The following is a 15620-nucleotide window of genomic DNA, read 5'->3' as shown; positions in this document are numbered from 1 at the left end:
ATCTCTACAGAATGCTTGGGCAGTCGTTGAGTGCGTGCAGGTTCATAATGATGATAATTTTCCATCTACGACACACTGCAAAACTCGACCACAACATCTCTGCTGTAAAATATGGTAAGAAGTCGACGGTTTTGCCATTCAAGATACCTGACCACAAGTTTACTTAAGATGAGGGTCAATGAACTGTCAGGATAATTAATGAATATTAGGTGAATGATTTTCTTGAAAGTTCAGACGGTTTCCTTGTGAACAGCTGGTATCGCTGCGGCACCTGGCGGAGCAGACCTCAACCACGCGCTTCTTTCTGCGTGGCCTCTGGGATCCGCTTCGGTAGTGCGACGAAACAGGAAGTTAACTCAAGAAATACACCAGGGCGCGCAAACGCCAAGGTGCGAGTGACACTAAACGACACCTAAGTCAAGGATTAGGGTGGCCTCCAATTTTTCCTTTTTCTCGTATGCGCTGGGAATGCGTCAAAATTCTGTCGTGATATTTGGTCTAACATATTTACTTATGAAGATTACCTCAAAAATAAGGAGACGTATACGAGTAGACGCGACAGACTAGGACGAGCCCTATGTATTAACTAATTATTTCAAACGACACACTCTAAAATATATAAACGAAGGAGAAAATGAATCGAGAGGCCCGTTTTTGTTACACACAGCCATAGGAAGCAGAAAAATAACGAAGACCAGAGAAGCGTAGGGAGCGTTTCCTGCAGTTTTTAACTGACGTGTACTACCTATGACATCAAAAGGAACTGAAGTAAGAAGGAAATTCAGTTACGCCTGCCACGTCCCTTCAGCATGTGAAGGTGAAAAAAGAAAAAAAAAGATGATAAGTGCCTAATGATTGGCTGTGACAGCATCTTGACGGACTTTATGTTGTGTGTAAACATTTAGTTTGTGTGAATGTTTGCGTATTGTGAACTTTTCTGTTGAGTGGACACTTGTTTGTACTGAAGAAGTGGGGCTAAGTTCGTGAGCGTTCGTCCGTGTGCCTATTTGTGTAGTTCTGTGCTTGTGCACTACTTCGCGTCAGCAATTATTATGCAAGAGAATATGAGCAGCCGACGCCACACATGTGTACCAACCTTATATACATTTAAATTTAAAAAAGACAATTAAAATGATTTAATTAACGTGTAATCACTTTAATTCTGAGTTGTCGATTGAAATAAACACTTGGTAGTAGCGGTACTCCTCGTCTATAATTTCAACTTGTTTCTGCGCTAATTTGTTTTCAAGCTGCTTTTAATTAGCTAATTAGCTTGTTTTCAAGCTAACTTTTCGTTTCACTCGAGCAGTACCGCACCGGCAGAAAATGACATGTTGCGCGTTCAAAACAGGGCTCCGCGTTTCCTGGAGCGCGCATGGCGCGAAAATCTCGGTTTGGTTTCGCAAGCCCTACAAAGTTCTGAAGGCGTCTTATGGGTTTCGAAAGGACAGAAAATACCGCAGAAGTACGTCTACCGCCTTCTATAATCACATTCAGGCGGAAAAAGAGTACCTCTGCGCTACCTGCGTCCACGTTAATAGACACGACTTCTTAAGCAAAACGGCAAACTGCTCAGTGTCGTTGAGAGCTCGTGCCTTTGCCGCCCAGAGTGTCCTTCACTCATACTCCGAGAGTGAGCAGCCGAATTCAACTTTAGCGGCTGGTGTGCGCCCAAAAGTAAACAGTAGTGCGCAGCCCGCTCAGCGCGAGGCAGCTTAGGCCTAACTACTTAAAATTTCGTAATTAATATATATATTTTTTCATACAAGGTAGCGTGAACGAATGTTATGCTATTGGTCCTTGGAAATAATCTAAAAATATTTGAAACACTGAAGTTCAAAATGCGCATTTATCGGGGGTGTTTTCGCGACGTTCGCAATTAATGTCGCCGTTCGTGGACGCCCATTTTTACCCTTTGAAAATCAAATTTTCGTCGCAGTGTTTTTCTCTGCACTTGTGGAATCATTTAAAATATTATTTTATGAACCGCATTCATTTTTCTTTCCTACAAGTAGTTTCAGTGGTGAAGATGCTCAGCAAATAGCATCTGCAGTTGGCTACCCTGTACTAGGGAAGGAGAAAGGGTGTACGAAAGAACGATAGTGCGTGCAAGAAGAGCACAGTCTGTGAAGGCATCGCAGTGTCAGTGTGGACTGTGTCCGTATCGAAATAGTACACAAAAAACATCAACAAATCACAGTGGGAGTTTGTCATTCAGTCCGGTGTTTCCAAGAAAACACAGCAGCGAATTTATAGCAACACGCGTTAAAGCCTTTGTAGATAAGTGCCCTAGAATCTTGCATTCCGTGAGGGGGCGGTTGCCTAATCGGTCTAGTTCGCTGAGAGGCGAAGGCGCTTTCAGAGAAGACGCGAGATTGCTTCGCTGTAGCCACAGAGTTCACATATGCGGCCGTTGTCCATTTCAATGGCAAACAGCACCCTACACCGTCATGATGAACTACTTGCGCCAATGTGAGAACAAAGTTTGATACTACGATTAACATAGGCATTTGCACAAGGGGGTAGGGAACAACCCCCCCCCCCCCCCCCCCCATTGCACTGCGTTCTGATCGTAAGAGCCTCAGTGCCGAAAGGAAGAGCTGGGGGTCGTTGCGGCGAAGCTTCGTGCCCCTCCCCACTAATGGAGCAGCCTGCGCGCGCCTACGAAGATAAGGCTTGAAGGAGGGGGGTTGTTTAGTGTGGAAAACTTCCACTTAGTAGAGCCTATAGGTATACGGCCTTGCGGCCGGTATGCTTCTATCCGAAATTGCATTCCATATTTTTTCCCCTCTTGCCTTGTTTTTCTTTTTTTTTATTTCTTCGGGCGATTTCCACGGGTCCCAATAGAGAGCGCCCTTCACAAACAGCTCTTCTTTTTCTTCCCTACCGTTGCCAACCAGGAAATGGCAACACCTTCGCATCACGCTATATTCGATTCCCGGCTTATACATGCAGGCGCAGTAGGAACTTTTTTTTTTGAGAATGTTCGAACTTTATCAAATAACAAAAAGGGAGTGAAAATGAATAGAAAAATGAAAGAACACGCACGGTCCTCTTTTCTGTTCTTTTTTATATATGAAAAAAAAGTAAAGCGGTTTCTGTCCCACACGGCGACGAAGATTCCTGCATGTATTCCGCACCAACACCCGTCCCCTCGTTTTTTTTCCAAATGTGTCTTTTTTTTTTTTCCTTCACTGTCCACCGTGACCAAATCTCGTTTCTTCTGTGTGCCTTATCACCTCCTCACGGAAAACCGGACGGATTTCTAGCACTCAAGCTCGCATGTTGCTTTCTTTTTCTAAAAAGAAAAAGACAGGGTGTTTCAAAAGTCTCGCCGATAAAGAAGCAAAAAAAAAGTAAAAGACCTCGCCCAAGCTGGACAACAGAGAAGAGGAGTTAGAAAGAGAGAAGGACGCCGTGGCGTGTGTTTATGTGTGTGTTATGTGGAAGGCCACCAGCAAAACTTCTCGGAAAGGCAAAAAAAAAAAAAAAAAGGAGAGGCCTTCTCAAACTTTTTCGATCTCGGAAGCGTCTCATGAAGCCGCCTCGGGCTACATTACTGGACGCCGAGGCTCCGATACCTTTGCTTGTTTCTTTCTTTTTTTTTTATCCTCAAACGCGCGCGCCTTCCTAACTTCTAAAATTTTTTTTCTTCTTTTTTCGCCGCCATATCCTCTTCGCAATATATATATCCAACCAAGGGGGGAGACGAAATTCTGGAAAAGAAATTTAAAGCGCAGAAGTTGCGAAGAGACGTTGGGCTAGCGGCTGCGGAGGAAGGAAGAGCACAGGTGTCTCGATAGACGTGTTTCGTATCCGTGCGCGCGCGTTTCTGGCTTCGGCAACGGAGAGAAGAGGACCGCTATGCGGGAAAAAAGGAAAACAGATAAAGCTACGACCGAGTCCGGATGATGTGAAAAAAAAAGGAAAAAAGAATATATCCGAGATAGGAGGCGTCCTTCTTTTACCACCACTTCTCGGCCGAACGAAAAAGAAGCCGCGTGCGTCCCCTCTTTTATTTGTTTATTTATTATTTTTTTGCACGACCGTGGAAGCTGGCTTCAGCGTATCCACCGGTTATTTTCCCCGTCCGTCTCTTGGGCGGGCGCCAGCGGGATAAGCGAAATAGGGAGAAGACGGCGTCGAGCTCGCGTCGCCGTCGTCGTCGTGAGAGGGTCACTCGGCCCTCCCGCGGCCCTATACCGTCTGAACGCCTTCCAGAAAAAAAAAAGAAATAAAAAAAGCTGCGTGCCGTGTTGGGAAGCGAGGCGACGTAAGCGATATATATATCTACAGAAGAGAGATAAAAGAAAGCAGAAAGAAGAAGGAAATGAGACAGATAGAAGAAAAGAAGGTGGAATGGAAAGAGAGATAAAGAAAGAGGCGTCGGGTTTGTGCGACGCGACAACGCAGAGGGAAGGAGGACTACGGCGGGTGGCACGACGGTGGCTAGCGACAGCGGGCTCTCGCATTGGCGAGCTAGGGGACGCGAAGACGGGAAAGGAAGATGCAAAGAAAGAAAAGGAAGCCGAGTACCGCAGCTTTGGAAAGATTGCCGCTCGCGAGCGAGCGCGCTCGAGGCAAGGTAGTGTGACACCAACGCCGGGAGAGGACGCTGGCAAAGTACAGAGAAGATAAAAGAAGAAAACGGTTCAACGCCGTCGAGTTGGGTGCGCGTAGAAGGCAAAGCTGGTAGGCTGCTGCCATGGCCGGGGACCTTTCGCGTCTCCCCCGGCCCTCCTGTTCGAGCGCCCAAAACTCCCTTAGAAGGGAAGACAGAAAAAAAGGAGAAGAAACGAAACTGGGGGCAAAAAAAGAAAGGATGTAAAGAAAGGCATGATGAAACGAGCTGCGGGCCAGCATCGCAGGAGCGCCCTGCGTAGTACGCTCGTAACGAAGAAAGAACGAAAAAAGTTGGCCCAAACAAACAAAATGACGCCCCTACAACGCTCGCCGACGCCTCTGCCGCCGTCGCTCGGGTTCCGTAGATATTTTTTTTATTTCTTCTTTCCCTTATTTTCCTCGCTCGACGCGGTGCGTCCCTTCTTTTTCCCCTCCCCTCCTCCTGCCCGTTCCTACGACCGACCAGCGAGCGCGCGCTTTTCTTTTCCCGGGCGCCCGCCGCCGCCGACGACGACCGCTCTTTCGCGCGCGCGCGAAAGCGCTTTGTTACGCCTTGTGTTTTTTTGGCGCGCGCGCGACGGCGCCGAGCGAACGAAACGCGCCCGCGTGCGTGCGTCTGCGAGCGCGCGCGCGCGCGCGCGTCTCCTCTCTTTCTCTTTTGCTTCCGAGCGCGCGCGCGTTCCTCCCTCCCCTTCGCTGGCGGCGGCGGTCTAATCCGCGCGCTCGAACCCTCGCCCTCGCGAAAAAAGAGTCTGTCGGGTCCTCCTCTCTTCTGCCGCGCGGCTCCGGCTCGCTCGAGGTTCGAGCCCGCCTCCTCTCCACCGACGGCGCGCACGAAGAGGAGGAGGAGGAGGCGACTGGAGCGGCGCGCCCTCGGAACTCGGACCCGCGAGGAAACGAACGCAGCAAGGCCGAGGCCCCCAGCGCTAGCACAGCGCTCGCGCGCCGCATGTGTGTGCGCTATACACGAACGGACCGACCCAACCAACGCTTGCCGCTCTGCTGGCACCAGGCGCCGCGTGGCTCGACGCGCGCTTTTTCACCCCCCACCTCTCTTCTTCTTCCATCCCCCCTTTCGTCCCCCCCCCTTCTGGCTGCCGGGGTTCGAGCGAGAGTGCCTCGAACGGCGGCCAGCCGTCGACGACGCCGTGGTCCCACCGCTGCTGCCGAGCAGAGATGCGTCGTCGTGTCGCCTGAAGGGACGTGCGGCGACGAGGCTCCCCACTCGCGCCGACGAATTTGCCCCTCACACCTTACTTGAAACCCTCCGCGCATCACTTTCAACTGTCGCGATAGCCCCTGTCCGTGTGCGTGCGTGAGTCGCGAGCGCGCGACTGAGTGGTGTCATTCGTCGTGTGGTATTTTTTGTGTTTGTTTTGTTTCTCGTGTGGAGTTCTTCGAACGAGTGTCAGAAGAGGAACGAGTCGCTCCGTAACGACTGCTGCCCCGTTTGTGTAGTCACCGTGATTTTCCGAAAAACGGATGGTGTTTCGTGTTGACTAGTAAAAACAAGGACGTGCGCGCATCGTTACGACGACCGCTGACGATTCGAAAAACCGTGTCGCACCCCGCGCATCCCAAGTGTTGTCGTCGTTGTCTTCGGTGCGAGTGAAAACTATTGGGGATCCTCGAAGCATTCACGACGCCTCCTGGACAACTGTGTGAACGCGTTTTCTACTCGGACGAGGGAGATGCTGTCATCTCGATTCAACTGAAGCCAGCTTCAGGCGACGACGGCAACGTCGACGGAGAAAGTGATATCGTCGAATTTGTGTCAACGAAAGACATCCACGTGACACTCAGCGACAGCCATGTCTGTGGCTTTGCCGATGGCTTCGGAGAAGCTCGTCGGGCCCCTGCGTTGAAAATCCACAGGTGACGACGCGCGGTGTGAGCGCGCGCATCCGTATAATCGGGCTTTATTTTAGCGAGAGAGAGAGGCGAATCGACGCGTAATCGCGAAAAACGCGCGCGCGCTTTCAAGTGCGCCGTTGAGAAGGCAGCGGCAACAATGTACAGGGACGGTGAAGTGATCCTCGAAGTGGAATGCGGCGGCAACAAGGGACTGCTGTACCTGTCCCGCCTGTGCCAGGGCTCGAAAGGGCCGTGCATTCTCTTCAGGGATACCTGGCTGACCCCGAACGAGTTCCAGTACGTGAGCGGACGTGAAACGGCCAAGGACTGGAAGCGCAGCATTCGCCACCATGGCAAGTCGATGAAGTTGCTGCTGGCCAAAGGCGTGCTCTCGGTGCACCCGCCGGTCTGCGACTGCTCGGGCTGCAGGATCGGATCGCCTCTGGTAAGTGAGAGCTACGACTCGTTGCGACTTCGTTTATATACAGTACGTGTCTTCTGAGGTCGTCGTGTCAGTGTTTTCGTGCCTCTTTTTCGTTCACGCACGGCTTCGCTAGGACTTCGCTTAGCGTCGCACTCGATGGTTTCGTGCCTGTCGTTCGTCCTCGAATAGTGCGTTGGAATCATTCTTTAACAATTCGTTTGGCCGTCCTCACGCGTCGTCACTGTGCCTCGCAAAGTGAACAGAGTGGTTTAAGCTAATATTTTAATAGGCCAAACAAGACATCGACCACGCTTTCTTTGTAAATAAGGATTCGGATCACTCTCGTTAAGGGAACGTATTGACTTTGCTGCCAAACCATTTAAAGATGCCACACGTACTAGAGTAGGCAAGTTTCAATGCGCGTGAGAAAGACGCGTTATAGTGAACTCTCCTTATCACACCTTGGATAGTTCTTTACCAAATGACACTTTCATTATCTGACCACGACGGGGGGAACTGATCTCCCAGCATTATCCAGGATTATCGAGCAGTATCTAGAATGACGCTTAACGTTCTCCATAGAACCTGTCTCTATTTCCAACAGGTTGATGAAGGCAGGAAAGAAAAACTGCAATTGTAGCTTGAAAAACACCTTGCCCTCTGGGATCACTAGAGGAATAGAGAAAGATGCGGAAACGGAATCGCATTATCAAATCCTGAAATTGCATTGACGCACTTGCTGTTCGTGATAAATTAGGAGGCGTTATTATCGCTTTGCGGGGCACAGTGACGACGTATAACACTTTGCGTATATACGTTAGTTAAACAGAGTGGCTTAAGATAATGTTTGGAAAGGCCAAACAAGACATCGAAGAAGATTTCTTTGTAATTGAGGATTATGAACACCAGTTTGCGAAGTTGTCGTTACAGGTACGTATTGACTTAGCTGCCAAATCACACAAACGACGAAAAAGAAGCTGCATACTAGTACAGAAGTGATTACTTCTGCACAACTTTCTCAACTACGTTGTGACTTGCGTTGGGGCTCGCTTTCACTTTTGAGACGTGTAACGAAAAGACTTTGAACGGGAAACTGTGTGAGTATACAGCCATTCTTTCGAGCGTCCCGGTTTTTTAATCGCGGCGAACTTGACATAAATATGTCAGCCTTTTCGAACGCCGCTCTATGCGGACCTGCTGACTGTTTGTTCCCCAGCTTTAACTCGCAGATAATGGCAGAATAAATCTTTATGGCGATCAAGATTCTTTTTTTGCGAACTGTGGCATGGTAAGGCAGTCGAAAGCTACGCACATTGTCGACGCTTTCGAAGAAAGCGTGTAATGACAGCGGCACATCGGCGAGCGCGCACCGCTGCATCTGCGCGCCGCCGACAACCCACCCGACAAGCGTAGCGAGTTTCTTTTCGAAAACCACGTGGCCGACAGACAGAGAAAGAGTGCTTTCATTTTTAGAAATCTCCCGCCGAAATCGACGATTCTCTTTTTCTCTCCCCGTATACTGCACCCTCTCCCTCTATCTAACTTAGGGCGCAAGCGCACCACTTGGTTGGACTGCAGCTGCACGTTGTATAACACGAGCTAGGGGGGCGCGGCGCACCCTGCTTCTTTCTTATTCTCTCTCTCTCACACTCTTTCCACGCGAAACGAGAAATATCCTTTCTTATCGAGCGCGGTCGCGAAAAACGAATGATGACGTCACGGATTTCGATTCTCTCGTCCGGAATAACTATAAGCGGCCCGAAAGAAAGCGGGAAAAGAAACACGCTTGCCACGGGCGGTTCCCGCCGCCGCCGTCCGTCAGACAATGAAAGGGTGCGTTCTGCCCCCACCCCCCCCCTTTTCTCTCCACATATCCCATTTTCTCCTCCTCCAATTTTTCACCTCCTTTCTTTTGCAAACTGTCCCGGCCGTGGTTCTGGCGCGCTTCTTCGTGCAAGTTCATCGCTTTTAGACCCCTTGGCGCTCCGCGCTTGAAGCATTTGCAGCATCGGCGGGACCTCGGAGGCGACGCGTTGCGCATTCGTACGTTCCACGTGAATATTGGCCATGACCTTTAAAAACAAGGAAATATTCATTTCACATTAGACGGCTGCATTGACGTTAGCCTGAAATGTACCGGAAGCGTGTCTGTGAGCGCGAGCTGTACGTCGGTAATGTGATATGTATACCACACGGTATGTATCACACGATATGTATACGGGAATGGTCGACAGCACGCGCAGAGGTTCGCGAAGGTGTTCCTTCGTGCCTTCTATAAAGTATTTGCGGCTTCGCAACCTTGCGAGTTGATTATTTTTATCAAAATGTTGTGTTATACGTGCGAAAATTTGCAATACATGCACGTACGTGCCCGAAGATTCACTGCCTTAATGCGCCCTGCAACATCCGATGCTTTGTTTTAAGTTTTTCAATAAAGGTGCTGGAAATGACGCTCCACAAAATTCTGAAATCATAAGCACGAATATCGAAGGAACTTGTGTAATACCCATCCTTGAATGTTCCACACTTTCTTTTTTGCGTGTTTTCTCGCTTACCAAGTGTCTTCTCGCGAAAAAACATGGCGAAACGTGACGACACACGTGGTGGCAAAAGTGGTGGCGACAAACGTGGTGGTCATAGTCCGCAAGTGCGCTTCGCTGCGCTGCACATTCGCCCAACTAATGGCGGCGCTTGTTGCGCTTCAAGCGTAGAGGATTTCCTATTGTTGCACGTGCTGGGGCTTGTCTATTATACGCGTTTATATCAAGAGGGCTGAGTCTACATTTCCTGCGCCATAGCGCAAGCAAATTGTGCTTGAACACGCTGTTTTCAGAAGTCACTAGCCGCCATTAGTTGGGCAACTGCATCGCAGGAAAGCTAGCTTTGCAATTACGAAATGGTTCTATTGTGAAAGACTAGTTTATTAATACGAGACAAATTATTTGTCTCTTTAGGGTCGCCTTAAAAGTGACTCGAAAGTTTAAGAACTATCTAGACCGGTGAAATACACACGCGCGAGAATATATCGAGTTCGATGGCTGACTTTCCGCACACGTTCGCCGGGCTAGAAGAGCCGACGTGCGATTTCGCGACCCTTTCGTGCCTCGGCTGTCGCCGGGGCGCTGGTCGCTTTCGGGGCGGCGGCGTCACCTTTTGCGCGTGCTCGGCGCTGGCATGTTGCCGGGGTTATAAGCGAGCGCCGCAGGCGTCGCCAACTCGGTCCGTTACATTGAAAAGAACGGCCTCTCGGCTGTCACCGCGAGAAAGCGGACTTCAACGGAACGGATAGGTCCTCCTCGGGAGCTGTCATGATTTGTGTGCGCTTGAAGGAAGGGGGTGATACTGAGAAGCCGCATCTGAATTTGACGGCAGGACTGTATGCAAGGGGGCACCCCGTGTATTGCGTTTACATTTACTTTTTTTTTCTTTAAGGGAGATTAAATAGTAACGTATGCAGCACCATCGGACGTCTCGCTTCGCCTATTTGTCATTCGCGTTGGATGGGGAAGTGATCCTCCAGGTTGCAGTGGCCGAAGAAAGTTCGTTTCGTCTTTCTTGCGCCTATATAGAAACGAAACGTGGTGCTCGGCTGCTGACCCGAATGCCGCGGGTTCGATCCCAACAGCGGTGGTCGCATTTCGATTGAGGCGAAATGTTTTCTAGCTAAGTTAAGAGAATTCGGCCTTTCTAATTGTTAGCGATATTTGTGACATTTTTTTTTCAAAGTTTAATTGATGCAAATAGCCTGTAATAGTGCTTAACTTCCGTTGAATCGAGAGGAATATATGCTGCTTAATTTCTGGCTTTTTCAGAAAGCGTAGCACCACTGACATTTCGGGCGATTTGGTCAAGCTTTATTTGTGGTAATAATGCAAGTAAGACGAGGGCAAACTAACTTGAGAAACGATGGATTATGGGTATCTAGTCGTTTCTTACGTTGTTTTGTACTTGCCTTGCTTGCGTCATTACACGAGATGATTCTGAGAGTTTTCCGAAGAGCTTTAGTGAATTCAAACTGCTTTTCTAGGCAAGGGAACAACCCGACGTCTCATATGTGTTTCAGAAAAACGAGAATCTGCATTTTTTTTTTTTTTTGCATTCGAAGACTGTTGATTCGCCAGTGTAGTTGTTATAACTTAAAGCGATAGCTTATAAAATAACAAGAAAGAATTTTAGCTTGAATTAAACAAAATCAAGTTCTTAGAAATTCATCGTCATCGTCAATTACAACTTTTACCTATAATGAAATGTATTGGTATTGACATACATTAAAGCTATTGAAAAACGCTTGTCTGTATAAGAACATCAGGCGGCTTGGACAACTCGTACGACTGGCAAGGTCTCCCAGGCAACAAATAATTCAAGACACGAACGACAGAGATAAGAAAGTCGCGATCCCAAAGATAAGGTCAGGTTATCCGAACTACAAAATGCGGTCGAGTCTAAATATCATCAACATTCTAAATGCAATTTTAGATACTGTGGATGCATGAAGTAGTGTAGTCTGCGTAATGGGACCAGAGAGGGATTTATCTTCGCTAGAACCAAGATGTATACGTTACCAGTCGAACAAGTTTTTAACGCGATAACGGTAAAGAGCTCATTTCGCAGAAATTCCGGTGTTGGTGTCAACGTCATTGGTTGTGAGCGAAAAGTCAGCGTTGTCCGTGAGCGGAAATTCGATATAGATGCAAATAAAAGTAAATAAACTTCGGTTGGTTCGAATGGGAATCGAACCCAGGCCTACGGCGTGGCAAACAGGTGTTCTGCCACAGAGCCACGCCATTGAGTTGAAACTTCTTCCGAAAAAAAAAAAAAAAAACCCTATAAGAATGTCCTGTAATTCGGGGAGTCTCCTTAACGCATGCAATATTGCGTGTCAGAAGCGTAGAATCGCGCAGGCGTCAAATACATTCGAATTGCGCAGCGAGCGCGTGTTTTAAAAGGCCCACCCATTACAAAACGCTCAGACATATTTAATCATCATCACCAAAAGCATCGACAAAGCGAGCAGCAGCGTAGGTTCGCGTGCTGCATTACGGACGCGTGGGCACTTCGGAACTGTGCTTGCAGTAGGCATTGTGGGATAGCTTGAAATGGCTAATGTTACGCGCACAGACGTTCCTTTCATTGCGGCACGGTTGAGGTGTCCACCGAAAATCGAAACGAGGCTATGGATTGAGAAGGCGATGCGAACGGGGCCCGATTACGCTATCGCATTCTACTCTTGAGGCGAAGCTCCAAGCGTCCTCCAACTTTTATATCTACTTTCTTTTCCTCTGCAGTGCCCCTTTTCAGTTGATAGTCGGCTCGTGTCGTCTCGATCTCTTCTCTTGAGTCCGTGTCTGAACGCCCACCTTCTTTTATCATAAATCTGTACGAACTAGCTCAAGCTACATGTCGTTTTAGATGGTGTGCTTCGCACTAAGACGATTATAGGTCACATCAGCCGTGGTATTCTAACTTCGGCTGTGTACCTGGCTCTGCGATTAGGGCGAGTTGCGTAGCGTAGCTTAAGCGATAACAAATCTGGGATTTGGAAGGCTCAGTAAATAAGCCATCTAACTTAACTAGCACTGAACACCAATACTAGGATACCATGTCTGAACTGTAGTGGTACCGATGAGATTATCTTACATCTAAGCGCGATCCACGTGAACCTTTATCAAACACGGGCGCTACACTAAGTTCCATAAGGTAACGCGCGTAATTAATCGTTACGCGTTTGCAGGCTCGGACGTAATTGGGCAGCGTTTGTGTTGTGAAATGTGAATTTCCTTCTCTCTCTCTTTCTCTGTCTTTTACTCCATTATTTCCTTCGCCATGTGTAGGGTAGCAAACGGGACGTAGTCTAGTTAACATCCCTGCCTTCTCTCTCTCTCTCTCTCAATAAAAAAAAATGCATCGTATACTATCTGGAGGCTGCCTGGCTCTTTCGCTAAGCACACGCGAAACGCCCGCATTTCGTAGGAACGCTCCCGAATGAGTAATTTGCAAACACTCCTTTTCGCTTAAATTCGAGCGCGTGGAATGCGCTACTCGCTCTGTATTTCTGCACTGAAAGGCAGGTCATGGTGGCATGTCGTATGAGTTGCTTATACCTTCGCGCAAAGTAATGTAAACATTGCCAGGTGCGCTCATTTCTTTATTTTAATGTGACCTCGTTTCACCCACAAAAGCAGTTACCACCGCTCGGCGCCGGTCATGCTGCTACGTGTAGGAAACTTCTCGATTGCTTTAGACTAGACTATTCTGATAAGATTGCGCGTGCTACACGAGAAGCCGAATTCGCACTGTAGCTAACGCGAGCACCGGCGATAACGCTGGAATGTCAACTCACTCATGTATAAAACACGACGCGATTCCGCCGACGATCAAAATACCGACGGCAGACGACTGTGATCGCCGCTACCAGTGTACAGTGTGTATTGCTTGTTGTTTCACTTTTCATTTACTGGGCACAAGTTCGCCCAATAAAAAGTTTCGTATTTTACACTCCGACCGCCGCCTTCTTCACCGCCACGACCACGTGACAATAGGAGGGTACGCATTTGAGCTGGTTGGTTCATATATAATTACGAGCGGAAAAACAGCGCTAAAAGGAAGGGACAAGAAAGTACACGAGACAACGGCGCTGTGGTCTCGTGTCCTTTCCTGTCCCATCTTTTTAGCGCTGTTTTTTCACTCGTAATCACGTGACAATATTTTCGTTACCTTTTCGTCCCCACTGCGCGTTTTTCTGTCACCTCAGAGCGTGTCAAGTATGGTGAAATTCTCTCGAGGTTACACAACGCTTCAATGTTTCTTGTTTGCAGTCCGCGTCATGGCTTTATATACTTCTCGTTCTGCATTGCAAAAGACACCTGTAGTTTCCTTCACGCAACGTTTACGAGGGACACTGCTGGCTCTTATAGCTTAGCTCTTGAAATCCAGCCAACTTATGATGAAGCGCGATTCTTTTTGTAACCTCGGTCACGGCGACGTTACATATGTAACAGGAGCAGGGAATGAAATATGTGGACGGATGACAGGAAGGGAAGATCGTGTGCTTCTGCGTGTTCAGCACTTGCGAGTTCTGACCCCGTCTTCGCCCTCATATTTCGCTCGCTTCCGTGAAAAATGGCCCGTCGAAGGCGGAAGTTCGCCGTTTGTCCCCGCGGATGTTGTCTGGTCGCGCCAGTCTTGGTGCGTCACCGCTTTGGGACTCTCCTGCTCTCCTTTTTTCTCCCTTCGCTGCCGGAGTCTATATATACATGCGTGCGACATCCGTCTCAGTTTTGAGAGCCAAGTGTCTAATTGATGTTCTTCTGAGGGCTGAAGGGGGTCACGACTGCAAGCTGAAGAAGCGATTCTAATGGTTTAGGCTCCGCGCTTCCAAATGTGTGTTGTACAACGCCGAGAGGGTGCAAGGTGAAAATCAACGCTTGGCTAGACAAGCGAAATCAGGTCGTTTCTTTTCTTTCAACCTTTCTTTTCGTCTTACGCTTTGCTGTTTCTAGCTTTTCTGCATTCGATGGTATAGTTTCTTCCCGTGTCTTGATTTGATATTTTTGATCAGCTGTGTTCCTTAATTGTGTAATAATGTAACCGCACTTTACGTAAAAGAGTGATGTGAATGTGTTAAATCATTTAGAATGGCGCTGATTGAATGGTCATAAAGTAAGCGAAGAGCAACCCCCCCCCCTACACACACTCGTGTACGCACGCACACCATGCATTCGTATGTATAGCTGTGGTAATGCGCCGGCCAACCTACAAGCACAATAAATAGCACACGAAGCGATAATTTCAAAGGAAGAAAACGGTGATCAAACGAGAACACACATATCGTGCCGCGCGATCGCATTATTGCACATCGCAGATAAGCTAACGAGCTATGTATACGTTTTACAACTGAAGCGTGTTGTTTTTGTAGAACATCCATGTCAGAGATGAATGTTTGTTGACAATTTAATTGAAATATTATTGATGTATTATTAATCATGTGTAAGTTGTAGCATTTAATTGTTGCTTTAGTGATGACGTCCTTTGATGGGCATAGACAATAGTGGCGAGAATTGACTGCGAAGTCCTCCGAGATCAACTGTTGGCCGTCCGGAGAGCTCACGCCATCGGGAAAGCCTTCGGCCTACCGGTGCCTACGTGGGCAACCGACTTAGCCTGGGGGCTTTTGCCTCGGGCCGTGGTTTCTCTGGACCATAATAAAGTTCTTGCCATGCCATGCCATGCTTACGCGCGTTACCCACGTTATATAAAGCGGTCATCGGTTAACATTTAGACTAGATGCATTATATTTTTTTCTGACATAACCGTTTACGCTTATTGGAACTTATGTAAACGCTTCCAATTTATACTCTTTACGTTCTTGTTCGAAGTTATGTACAGTAAGGTCCGCTATTAAAGGGGGCATACGAATGAGCACCTTTCCTGTCTCTGGCCCCCTAACTGCTATTGGATGGGCCAGCATTGTTCGTGCACGGCACTAGTCAGTCGAAGGGAGTCTGAGGTGTCAACCGCCAGTAGTCTTTTGCTAATGTAAGCCACCGTATGATTTTGAAAGAGATCAAAATGCGGACATGCTCTCCACGCAAGTGTACTCTTTACCAGTTGACCCGCCTGTAAATGCTCTTTTTTATGTCGCGTGAAGGATTCCTAAAACTTTCTTGAGTGTTTAAATGTAATGTTCCTTGTTCTCCTTATCTAAAAGAACTATTTTCTT

At 48.1% G+C, this 15620-nt stretch overlaps 1 protein-coding gene across 1 annotated transcript in view; it reads left to right on the top strand.

The window, feature by feature from the left end:
* Window positions 1-5965: 5965 nt before the first annotated feature.
* Window positions 5966-15620, top strand: part of LOC119389934 (mucin-19) — a 475744-nt gene continuing 466089 nt past the window's right edge. The window contains exon 1 of the mRNA XM_037657383.2: window positions 5966-6922. Coding sequence (XP_037513311.1) covers window positions 6635-6922 — 288 coding nt within the window. The 5' untranslated portion in view covers window positions 5966-6634. The remainder of the gene's footprint in view (window positions 6923-15620) is intronic.

Source organism: Rhipicephalus sanguineus, chromosome 4 (assembly GCF_013339695.2).
Source record: "Rhipicephalus sanguineus isolate Rsan-2018 chromosome 4, BIME_Rsan_1.4, whole genome shotgun sequence".
NCBI lineage: Eukaryota > Metazoa > Arthropoda > Arachnida > Ixodida > Ixodidae > Rhipicephalus > Rhipicephalus sanguineus.
This window is presented reverse-complemented; position numbering and strand designations above follow the sequence as displayed.